General features: G+C 50.5%; 2 protein-coding genes across 2 annotated transcripts; one reads left to right on the plus strand and one right to left on the minus strand.

The window, feature by feature from the left end:
- Window positions 1-168: 168 nt before the first annotated feature.
- LOC310921495 (HLA class II histocompatibility antigen, DR alpha chain) lies at window positions 169-7,345 on the minus strand. The gene is made up of 4 exons (XM_083881628.1): window positions 7,184-7,345; window positions 3,438-3,692; window positions 1,238-1,519; window positions 169-370 (listed from the first exon to the last, which is right to left on the minus strand). Exons 1-4 carry the CDS (start codon window positions 7,260-7,262, stop codon window positions 219-221), a joined length of 768 nt encoding a protein of 255 aa, XP_083737754.1. The 5' UTR covers window positions 7,263-7,345; the 3' UTR covers window positions 169-218.
- Window positions 7,346-7,702: 357 nt separating this feature from the next.
- LOC310921504 (class II histocompatibility antigen, B-L beta chain-like) lies at window positions 7,703-10,401 on the plus strand. The gene is made up of 5 exons (XM_083881637.1): window positions 7,703-7,810; window positions 8,174-8,443; window positions 9,124-9,408; window positions 10,011-10,117; window positions 10,219-10,401. The coding sequence occupies exons 1-5, from the start codon at window positions 7,726-7,728 to the stop codon at window positions 10,225-10,227; spliced, it is 756 nt and encodes a 251-aa protein (XP_083737763.1). The 5' UTR covers window positions 7,703-7,725; the 3' UTR covers window positions 10,228-10,401.
- Window positions 10,402-12,189: the final 1,788 nt, after the last annotated feature.

The following is a 12,189-nucleotide window of genomic DNA, read 5'->3' on the forward strand; positions in this document are numbered from 1 at the left end:
TTGCAGGATTTGAAGCTGAATTTTTAGGGTCATTCTGCAGGATTTCAAGCTGGATTTTGGGGTAATTTTGCAGGATTTTGAAGCTGAATTTTGGGATTATTCTGCGGGATTTCAAGCAGGATTTCAGGCCGGGTTTCAGGGTCATTCAGCAGGATTTTGAGCAGAATTTTGGGGTCATTCAGCAGGATTTTGGGGTCATCCAGCAGGATTTGGGGCTCTCAGAGGGCCCCGCGCTCGCGGGCGCGGCCGATCTTCATCCCGCGGATGATGAGGACGGTGCCGGCGGCGATGCCCACGATGCCCACGGCCAAGCCCAGGGCACAAATCGCCGTCTCCGTGGCCTCCGACGGCGGAGTCTGGATTTGGGGTTCTGGGGGAAAAATAAAATCCGGAATTTCCTGGAGGAGCCCAAAATTTTTCTTCATCCTCATCTTCGTCATGGATTTCCCAAGTTGTTCTTCTTTCCCCGGTTGTTTCCCATTATAAATCTTGATTTTCCCAAGTCCCAATTTTCCCAAATGCCAAAAATCCCATTTTTTCTGAAATCCCGAAAAATCACTTTTTTTCCCCCCCAATTTTCCCATTTTTTCCAAAATCCAAAATCCCATTTTTTCCTAATTCCCAGTTTTTCTCAAATCCCAATATTCCCAAATCCCAATTTTTCCTATTTTTCCCCAAATCCTAAATCCCATTTTTTTCCATCCCAAATCCCATTTTTTGCACCACAAATCCCAATTTTTTCCCCAAAAACCCCAAATTCTGATTTTCCCAACTACCAAAAATCCCTTTTTTTTTTTTTGGAAATCCCAAATCTCTTTTTTTCCACCACAAATCCCAATTTTTCCCCCCCAAAAACCTCAAATCCCGATTTTCCCAACTACCAAAAATCCCATTTTTTCCAAAAACCCCAAATCCCATTTTTCCACCCCAAATCCCATTTTTTCCATCCCAAATCCCAATTCTTTCTACCCCAAATCCCAATTTTTTTTCCCAAAACCCTCAAATCCCGATTTTCCCAACTACCAAAAATCCCATTTTTTTCCAAAATCCCAAATCCCATATTTTCCATCCCAAATCCCATTTTTCCCCACCTCAAATCCCATTTTTCCGAAATCCCAAATCACATTTTTTCCAATCCCCCAAAATCCCATTTTTTCCCCAAATTTCTTGTAATTTCCACCAAAAATAATAATTAAAAAACCCCAATATTTTTCCCCCAAAACCCCAAAAATCTCACCCCAATGCGTCTTCTTCTCCTCTTCCAACCCTTCATGCTCCACTTTACAATCGTAATAATCCCCGGGCTCGGGGATAAAAGGCAAATAGGAGAATTTCCGGAAGGTGTAGTCGCGATCCGGATAAAACGGAGTCTCGAAAACCCCCTGGGACACCTGGACCCCGTTGCGGAACCAGCTCAGGCCCAGCACGGGCGGCCAGAACTTGGTGACGTAACAGATGAGCAGGTTGGGCTGGTCCTGCTGCACCGGGAGTTTGGGGAACACCGCCACTTCCGGGGGCACTGGGGGGAAAAATTTGGGGGAAAATTCGGATTAAAATGGGATTTTGGGGTGGGTTTGTAGCAAAAATGGGGTGGGATGCGGCTGGGAATGGGTTAAATCCAGTTGGGAATGGGTTAAATCCGGTTGGGATTGGGGTGGATCCAACTGGGATTGGGTTGGGAATGGGGTTTGGGGTTTTGGGTTTATGGGATTGGCCAAAATTTGGGGTGGATTCATCCAAAATTGGGTAAAAATCCAGTAGAAATTTGGGTGGATTAATCCAAAAATTGGGTCAAATCCAGTTCGATTTGGGGTGGATTAAACTGGGATTGGGGTTGGACCCAGTTGGGTTTGGGTTGGATTCAACTGGGGTTGGGGTGGGAATGGGGTTTGGGGTTTTGGGTTTATGGGATTGGCCAAAATTTGGGTTGGATTCATCCAAAATTGGGTCAATTCCAGTTGAAATTGAGTTTAATTCACCTGAAATTGGGGTGGATTAATCAAAAATTGGGGTTGGATCCAGTTGGGTTTGGGGTGGATCCAACTGGGATTGGGGTGGGAATGAGGTTTGGGGTTTTGGGTTTATGGGATTGGCCAAAATTTGGGGTGGATTCATCCAAAATTGGGTCAAAACCAGTTGGAATTGAGTTAAATTCACCTGAAATTGAGGTGGATTAATCCAAAAATTGGGTCAAATCCAATTGGGTTTGGGTTGGATCCAACTGGGATTGAGTTGGGAATAGGATTTGGGGTTTTGTGTTTATGGGATTGGCCAAAATTTGGGTTGGATTAATCCAAAATTGGATAAAAATCCAGTAGAAATTTGGGTCGATTAATCTAAAAATTGGGTTGGATCCAGTTGGGTTTGGGGTGGATCCAACTGGGATTGGGGTGGGAATGAGGTTTGGGGTTTTGGGTTTATGGGATTGGCCAAAATTTGAGGTGGATTCATCCAAAATTGGGTTGAAAACCAACTGGAATTGGGTTTGATCCAACTGGAATTGGGTCAAATCCATCTGAAATCGGATCAAACCCCCCAAAATTCCATCAAAACCCCCCAGAACTGCTCCAAAAAAATCCCTTAAACCCCCAAATTCCCCCCTTTAAACCTCCAAAATTCCCTCCCCTTCTTCCTCCTCCTTTTCCTCCTTTTTCCTCATTTTTTCTTCCTTTTTTCTCCTTTTTTCTCCTTTTTCCTCCTTTTTCCTCCTTTTCCTCCATTTCCTCCTTTTTTCTCTTTTTTCTTCCTTTTCCTCCTTTTTCCTCCTTTTCCTCATTTTCCTCCTTTTTCTCCTTTTTCATCCTTTTTCCTCATTTTCCTCCTTTTTCCTCCTTTTTCCTCCTCCTCTTCCTCCAATTCCATCAAAACACTCCCAGAACCGCTCAAAAAATAAAATAAAATAAAATAAAATAAAATAAAATAAAATAAAATAATCCCCAAATTACTCAAAAAAATCCCCGAATTACTCAAAAAAAAAAAAAAAAAATCCCCAAATTACTCCAAAAAAAAAAAAACAAACAAAAAAACCACCCAAATTACTAAAAAAAATTCCCCAAACTACTAAAAAAAAAAAAAATCCCCAAATTACTAAAAAAAAAATCCCCAAATTACTAAAAAAACCCAAAAAACCCCACCCCAATTACTAAAAAAAAAAAATCATCCCCAAATTACTAAAAAAAAAAAATCCCCAAATTACTAAAAAAAAAAAAATCCCCAAATTACTCCAAAAAAAAAAAAAATTACTAAAAAAAAAAACCCCAAATCACTCCAAAACAGCCCAAATTACTAAAAAAAAAAAAATTTCCCCAATTCACTAAAAAAAAAAAAAAAAAAAATTAAAAAAAAAAAAAAATTAAAAAAAAAAAATCCAAAATCCCCTTTTCCCTCCCCCCAACATTTTATTTATTATTATTATATATATATATATTTTTTTTTACCGCTGGGAATCCTGGAATTATTATAAGCCTTCATGGAGCTCTCCAGGTTCTGCTTGTCGATGGCGATGTTCTGCAGGGCCCCCTGCGCCTCGAAACTGGCGAATTCCTGGAATTCCCGCAGCCTCCAAACCGTCTCCTTGTCCTCCACGTGGAAAATCTCGTCGCCGTCGAAGTCGAACATGAACTCGTCGCTCTCGCGCCCGTCCAGGGTTTTCTGGTAGAATTCCGTCTGGATGATGCTGTGCTCGGCTTGGACTGGGGGTTTTCGTAGGGAAGGGGTGAGAAAATATGGAGAAAATTGAAATTTAGGGGGGTTTTGGGTTGAAATCCCAAGAAAATTGGGGATTTCTAAGCAAAATTCTGGGAAAATTGGAGATTTGTACTTGAAATATCAAGAAAATTGAAGGTTTCTACTTGAAATCCCATGAAAATTAGGGAATTCTACTCAAAATCCCAAGAAAATTGGAGATTCGTACTTAAAATCACAAGAAAATTGGGGATTTCTACTCAAAATCCTGAGAAAATTGGAATTTTCTACTTAAAATTCCATGAAAATTGGGGATTTCTAAGTGAAATCCCAAGAAAATTGGAGATTTGTACTTAAAATCACAAGAAAATTGAAGGTTTCTACTTGAAATCCCATGAAAATTAGGGATTTCTACTCAAAATCCTGAGAAAATTAAAAATGTTCATTCAAAATCCCAGGAAATTGGGGATTTGTACTCAAAATCCCAAGAAAATTGGAATTTTCTACTTAAAATCCTGAGAAAATTGGGGATTTCTACTTGAAATACCAAGAGAATTGGAGATTTATACTTAAAATCCCAAGAAAATTGGGGATTTCTTTTCAAATCCTGAGAAAATTGGGGATTTGTACTCAAAATTCAATGAAAATTAGGGATTTCTAAGCGAAATCCCAAGAAAATCGGGGATTTCTATTCGAAATCCTGAGAAAATTGGAATTTTCCACTTAAAATCCAGTAAAAATTGGGAATTTCCACTCAAAATCCTGAGAAAATTGGAGATTTATGCTCAAAATCCCAGAAAATTGGGGATTTGTATTTAAAATCCCACGGAAATTGAATATTTCTGATCAAAACCCTGAAAATTTGGGGATTTCCACTCAAAATCCTGAAAAAATTGGGGATTTCTACCTAAAATCCTGGGAAAATCAAGGAATTCTGCTCACAATTCTGAAAAAAATTGGGAATTTCTGCACAAAATCCCAGGAAATTCAGGATTTCCGCTCAAAATCCCAGGAAAAAATGGGGTTGGGGACACAGAGATTCCCAAAATCCTGGAAAATTGGGATTTAGACACTCCCAGACCCCCAAAATTCCAGAATTGGGGGAATTTGGGAGGAGCCAGAGCCCAAAATTGAGGAAAAAGGAGAAGTTTGATCTCGCCCAGCCCCAAAAATCCTGGGAAAAAAGGATGTGAGAACACCCAGTTCCCCAAATTTTGGGTCCAGGGGGGGTTTGGCAACGCCCAGACCCCAAAAATCCTGAAAAAACCTGGGATTTGGGAATGTTAGACCCCAAAAATCCTGGAAACATGGGATTTAGGCACTTCCAGAGTTTAAAAATGCTGGAAAAATTTGGGGTTTGGGACTCCCAGAGCCCCAAAATTGTGAGAAAAGAGGAAGTGGGAACGTCGAGTTCCTCAAATTTTGGGGACAGGGGGGTTTGGGCGCTCCCAGAGTCCAAAAATCCTGGAAAAATGGGGATTTAGGAACTTCCAGAGCCCCAAAATCCTGGAAAAAAGGGATTTGGGAATGTCCAGAGCCCCAAATTTGGGGTACAGGGGGGTTAGGACACACCCAGACCCCCAAAATCCCGAGGACAGGGGGGTTTAGGAATTCCCAGAGCCCCAAAATCCTGGAAAAAAAGGGATTTAGGAAATCCCAGAGCCCCAAATTTTGGGTACAGGGGGGTTCGGGCACGCCCAGACTCCAAAAATCCTGGAAAAATGGGGATTTAGGAGCTTCCAGAGCCACAAAATCCAGGAAAAAGGGGGGTTTGGGAATTCCCAGAGCCCCAAAATCCTGGAAAAAAAGGGATTTGGGAATAAACAGGGCCCCAAAATCCTGGGAAAAGGGGATTTGGGAACACCCAGTTCACCAAATTTTGGGTACAGGGGGGTCAGGCCACATCCAGACTCCCAAAATCCTTGGAACAGGGGAGTTTGGGAAATCCCAGAGCCCCAAAATCCAAGAAAAGAGGGATTTAAAAACACCCAGTTCCCCAGATTTTGGGTACAGGGGGGTTTGGGCAAGACCAGACCCCCAAAATCAAGGGAAAAGGAGATTTTGGGCATCCTCAGTGTTTATAAACCCTGGAAAAAGGGGATTTGGGAATGTCCAGTTCCCCAGATTTTGGGTACAGGGGGGTTTGGGAAATCCCAGAGCCCCAAAAATCTTGGAAAAGGGGATTTGGGAATGTCCAGAGCCCCAGATTTTGGGTACAGGGGGGTTTTGACACTCCCAGATCCCCAAAATCCCAGGAACAGGGGGGTTTAGGAAATCCCAGAACCCCAAAATCCTTGAAAAGAGGGATTTGGGAACGCCCAGTTCCCCAAATTTTGGGTACAGGGGGGTCTGGGCAAGACCAGACCCCCAAAATCAAGGGAAAAGGAGATTTTGGGCATCCTCAGTGTCTATAAATGCTGGAAAAGAGGGATTTGGGAATGTGCAGTTCCCCAAATTTTGGGGACAGGGGGGTTTGGGCGCTCCCAGAGTCCGAAAATCCTGGAAAAATGGGGATTTAGGAACTTCCAGAGCCCCAAAATCCCAGGAAAAAGGGGGATTTGGGCATTCCCAGAGCCCCAAATTTTGGGTACAGGGGGGTCAGGACACTCCCAGTCCCCCAAAATCAAAGGAAAAAAGGATTTGGGGCATCCTCAGTGTCTATAAATCCTGGAAAAGGGGATTTGGGAAATCCCAGAGCCCCAAAATCCTGGAAAAAAGGGATTTTGGCCACTCCCAATCCCCAAAAATCCCAGGGAAAAGAGAATCTGGGAATGCCCCGTTCCCCAAATTTTGGGTACAGGGGGGTTTGGGCGTGCCCAGACTCCAAAAATCCTGGAAAAATGGGGATTTAGGAACTTCCAGAGCTCCAAAATCCAGGAAAAGGGAGGTTTGGGAAATCCCAGAGCACCAAAATCCTGGAAAAAAGGGATTTGGGAATGTACAGTTTCCCAAATTCGGGGTACAGGGGGGTCTGGACACTCCCAGCCCTCCAAAATCCCCGGAACAGGGGGGTTTGGGAACACCCAGACCCCAAAAATCCTGGGAAAAATGGGGTTTGAGAATTCCCAGAGCCCCAAAATCCAAGGAAAAGAGGAATTTGGGAGTGTCCAGAGCCCCAAATTTTGTGTACAGGGGGGTTTGGGCACGCCAAGCCCCCCCCCCCCCCCCGATTTTGGGTACAGGGGGGTCTGTGCACTCACAATCCCCCAAAAATCCCCGGGACAGGGGGGTTTGGAAATTCCCAGAGCCCCAAAATTCTGGAAAAAGAGGAATGCGGCCACACCCAACCCCCAAAATCTGGGAAAAGGGGGAAAAACCCGGGATAAAAAACAACTCGGGGCAACGCCCTTCCCCAAAAAACCCCTAAAAATCCCCCCAAATCCCCAAAATCCTCCAAAAACGGGGCGGGGTCCCCCAAAACCGCTCGATTCCCATATTCCCAAAGATCCCAGGAACCCCAAATCCCAACCCTGGGAATCCAGGACCCCCCAAACCCCACCTTGGACCCCCCAAATTCCGGGCAGGGTCAGGACCAGCAGCAGCAGCAGCAGCCAGGGGAGGCTCCGCGCTCCATCCATGGCTCCTCGGGATCCCGGGAAATTGGGAAGGGCCGGTGCCGGTGCCAGAAAAGCGGCGGGAACTGGGGGGACTGGGAGTGGGGGAGCAGCACCCCAAAAAGCGCTCAGCCAATGGGAGCGCGGCGTCGGTGACGCGTCATGAGTTGCCGGGTAGAGGCTTCAAAAAACGGTCGCCCTGAAAAATTCCAGCCAATCAAATCGAGGCTCCTTCGAAGACTCACCAGTTGCCGGGTAGAGCTTCTGAAAAAAGGTCCAAAACTGAACCGGCCAATGGGAGCGCGCAATAAACACCTCCAGCCAATCGCGACTCACCCAGAAACAAGCCCAGCCAATGAAACGGCGTCCACAAACCACGCCCGACCAATCAGAGAACGCGTGGCTGATGACCCCGCGCCGTTCCGCGTTGTCACTCTCAGTTCAGCTCTGCTGCTTTGGGGCTGGTGGTCGCTGCCCGGCGCTGGCCATGGGGCGAGGGGCGGCAGCTGGGGCCGTACTGGTGGCACTGGTGGTGCTGGGAGCGGCCCCGGCCGCGGGCGCGGAGCTGTCGGGTGAGCGGGGGTGGGGCGGGAGGCGGTGGGGCAGGGGGGGAGAAGGGGGCAAAGGGGGAGGGTGGGACCCCAAAACTGAGCGGGAGGGGGGTGGGGATTGGGAGGATTACATTTAAAAGTTGGAAAAGGTGGAAAACGGGGGAATGGGACCCCAAAAGTGATTTTGGGCGTGGCTGGAGGTGGGAGGGGAGGGGATGTGAAAGGGGAAATGGGGGAAGGGTGTTCCAGAGGAAGCGGCAGCGCGGGCAGGAGGGTACCGTGGCGGCCGTGGGGCACAGGGGGTGCGGGGTGGGGATCCGGGGTGGCCCCGGAGCTCTGGGGGTGCTGGGGGGGCACCCCCTGACCTGTGTCCTGCACACTCAGCGGTGTTCCAGCACATGGAAAAGGCCGAGTGTTACTTCATTAACGGCACGGAGAAGGTGAGGTACGTGCAGAGGTACATCTACAACCGGGTGCAGTACGCGATGTTCGACAGCGACGTGGGGCACTTCGTGGGGTACACGGACTGGGGGGAGAAAAATGCCCAGTACTGGAACAGCCTCCCAGATTACATGGAGAGACAGCGGACTTCGGTGGACTGGCTGTGCAGGAACAACTACGAGGCGATCACCCCGTTCAGCGTGGAGCGCAGAGGTGAGCGTGGGGCAAAGCGTGTCCCCTCGGGTCCTGCCCTGGCAATGACCCTGGAGCCCCTCAAAACCTCCCTGGGAATCACCCCAGAGCCCTCAGCCCTCCTTGGGACCATCTCCTGGTCCTTCTGTCCTTCCCAGTGACTCTCATGACTCTCCCAGTCCATCCCAGTCTCTCCCAGTGCCCTCCCCGCGCGTCCATCCCGGCCAAGCGTGAAGCTGACGCCTCTCAACCAATGAGAGCGCGCGTTTTTCTGATGACTCATCTGTTGCCAGGCAGACCCGCAGTGCCCAGTGCCCCAAGCTGGACTCGCCTCCCAGTGCCGCGCACTTCATTCCCAGTCCATTCCCAGTCCTTCCCAGTCCATTCCCAGTTCATCCCAGTCCATTCCCAGTCCATCCCCAGACCCTCCTACTCCAATAACAATCCTTCCCAGTCCTTCCCAGTTTATTCCCAGTTCATTCCCAGTACACTGCCAGACTCTGACCCCCTCTCCCAGTGCCCCCCATCCCCTCCCATCTCTGTCATTGCCACCCCAGTGTCCCCCAGTCTCTCCCTGTCTATTCCCAATCCACTCCTTGTCCCTCCCAGTCCATCCCAGTCCGTCCCAAGCCCACAGCGCCCCTCCCCTCTGTCTGCCAGCGGCCCCCAGCTGATCCCAGCGTGTCCCCGCTCTCTCCCAGTGCCCCCCAGCGTTTCCATCTCGCTGCTGCCCTCCAGCTCGCAGGGCGGCAGTGGCAGAGGCCTGCTGTGCTCCGTGATGGATTTCTACCCCGGCCACATCCAGGTGAGGTGGTTCGAGGGCCAGCAGGAGCTGTCGGGCCAGGTGGTGGCCACCGACGTGGTCCCCAACGGGGACTGGAGCTACCAGCTGCTGGTGCTGCTGGAAAGGCCGCCCCGGCGCGGGCTGAGCTACACGTGCCAGGTGGAGCACGTCAGCCTGGAGCAGCCCCTGAGGCGGCACTGGGGTACGGGGGAGCCACTGGGCGGGCTGGCAGAGGCAGTGGCGTGTGCTGGGAGCGAGTGGGAGCTGTGTGGGGAGAGGGCGGTGGGCAGCGGGAGAGGGGCCGGGGGCTGTGGAAGGGCTGAGCAGGAGTCGGGAGGATGCTGGGGAGGGGGGTGTGGGGTCCCGGGGGTGCTGGTGGGCTTTGGCGGGAGGGAGTTTGGGGGCGGCGGGTGGAAGCGGGAGGGATGGGAGTGAGGCCGGAGGGGCTGGGAGGAGCTGGGGGAGGGGCAAGCGGGGCTGGGGCTGAGGTGGGTTGTGGTGGGAAGAGAGCGGGAGGGGTGTGGGGGAGCGGTGGAGGGGCTGGGAAGGGAGCGGGAGAGGGTTTGGGGGGGTTTGGGTGGGGCTTTGGTGGATGGGTGGGTGGGGGGCGAGCGGTTTGGGGCTGTGGGCTGGTGAGAGGGGCCAGGAGGGGCTTTGGTGGGCTTTGGTGGGGAGGGCGGGCAGGGCTCGGGAGGAGGTTTTGGGGGCCGGTGGGTGGTGCGGGGGAGAGCGGGAGGGAGGCCGGAGGGGCTCGGGGTGCGGGTGAGAGGTTTTGGGGGGTCCTGACCCCTCTGGCCCCCCCAGAGATGCCGCCGGACGCCGCCCGCAGCAAGATGCTGACGGGGATCGGGGGCTTGGTGTTGGGCTCGGTGTTCCTGGCGCTGGGGCTGGGCTTCTACGTGCGCAAGAAGGTGAGGGGGGGTGCCGGGGGTGGTGTCCCGGCACGGGCGGAGCGTGTGTGCTCCCCCCGGGGCCCCCCAGCCCGGGCTCAGCCCCTTTTCTCTGCCCACAGAGCTCCTGAGCCGCCGGCGGCCGCAGCCCCTCCCCGTGGCCTCGGGCCCGGCCGGGACCCCCCGCTCCGTCCCCGTCCCCGAGATGATTTTGGGGGCCTCGTGTGTCCCCCCTGCCCGTGCCCAGAGCTGTCCCTGTGTCCCCGCCCGGCTGCTCCCAGTGTTCCCAATAAAGCTTCCCAGTTGTGCCCGCTGGGCTTTGTGGGGGGCTCTGGGGAGGGACTTGGGGGGGGCTGGGATTGGGGGGGGCAGAGGCGGCCCCGGGCTGGATCGGGAATGGGGACCCCCGTGTGTCCCCCCCGGGTCACCCCGAGGCTCTGGGGGGGCCTTGGGGCAGCCCCCCGGCGCTCCAGAGTTCAGCATGTCCAGGGGGGTCGCAGCTGCTGCCGCCGGCGGGGGAACAAACCTGAGCGGGCTCTGGTCTGTGAAGCTCCAAAATCCATTTGTTCCCCCCGGGGATGAGGAGGGGGACGCGGATTAAAGACCCCCCAAAGGGCGGGTGGGGGGGTTTTTATGGGGCGTTGCAGGGGTGGAGTTTGGGGTTTGGGTCAAGGGAGGGGTTGACACAAGGGGGGAACATCAAGTTCCGGCCTCCTCAGAACGAGAGCACTGACAACACCCCGTGTGTGAATTGGGTAAAAGGCGTGTTGGGCAACTCATAACGAGGGGATTCTCGGGGATGTGATTTAATAATTTACAAAACCGAGATGAACATTATTAAGGTAAATTAAGAAGCAATGGAAAATCATCTGAGACTTAATCAAGAGGGATAAAGTAACAGAAAGGATCATTTAATGAATACATTTTTAGTCAATGGGTTAATAGAGTTAAATCTACTTTGCCTTTTGACCTTCTCACGAGAAGTTTTGCGGTTCCTTGATCTCCTCCTCACCAGGGGCACAGTCCGCAGGGTTTGGCCTCAGCTTTGGTCCCGGTGTTGGGGGTGTTCCTGTTTGAGATGAGATGAGATGAGATGAGATGAGATGAGATGAGATGAGATGAGATGAGATGAGATGAGATGAGATGAGATGGGATGAGATGAGGACTGTGGAGCTGTTCATGGCTATAAGGCCTTAAAGGGGCCATGAGCAATTTCTGATTTATATAAAGTTGTTTATCATATAAATGCATCACTCCCAAAGGCAGAGAGTTCTCAATGCTGTCTCACTGAGGGCTGTGAGGTTTGAGATCCCAGAGGGGTAAAACAACAGCCTGACAGAGAGTCCCGGCCACAGAACAAAGGCAGTTTCCCAACAAAATGCCCACAGGCATAAAGAATGGATAATATGAAACAATAAAACCTCTCGTTCAGGAGTGAGATGGCAAATTGAGAAAGTCTTTGCCATGGGTGTAGCTCGACTCGCTCAGTCCCTTATTCATCCCTCCAGAGGTCCAGGCCCCCCTGGGCTGCAGGTGCCAGCTCCTGGTGCTCCTCTGGGTTTATTCAGTCCAGAGCAGGTTTAAAATGTCCCAAGAAAAAAGGGGAAAAAACAGTCCAGGAAGTTTCTTTGCCTCAGCCAGCAAAATTAACTAAAGGCAAAAAAAGCTTATCTAAATTAGGTGTCTAAAGATTAACTCAGTTAGGTAAATTAACTAAAAGCAAAAATAGATTATCTAAATTGGCTAACTAAAGAACAACTCAGCTAGGTAAATTAACCAAAAGCAAAAAGATTTCTGTCTGGCCGCTGTCATTTCCTCTGATGAACACAGAAATTCTGGAGAATAGAATGTTTAGGAGTGAACTCTGTTTTCTCAAAACAAACCCCGCGCTGATTCTTTCCCTGCTCTGCTCCCAGAGCCGGCCTGAAAGGCAGAGAACACAACACGGCACAGACAGAACGCACGGCTGGGGATACAAACACCATAAAGTCACCCCGGGACACCACAGGAGAGGGGGAGAGTCCCGGGCACAGAACAAAGGCAGTTTCCTGACCCCAGGACAGACAGAGAGTCCCGGGCACAGAAAAAAGGCA

The sequence above is a fragment of the Zosterops lateralis genome (assembly GCF_965231275.1).
Source record: "Zosterops lateralis genome assembly, chromosome: 35".
Lineage (NCBI taxonomy): Eukaryota > Metazoa > Chordata > Aves > Passeriformes > Zosteropidae > Zosterops > Zosterops lateralis.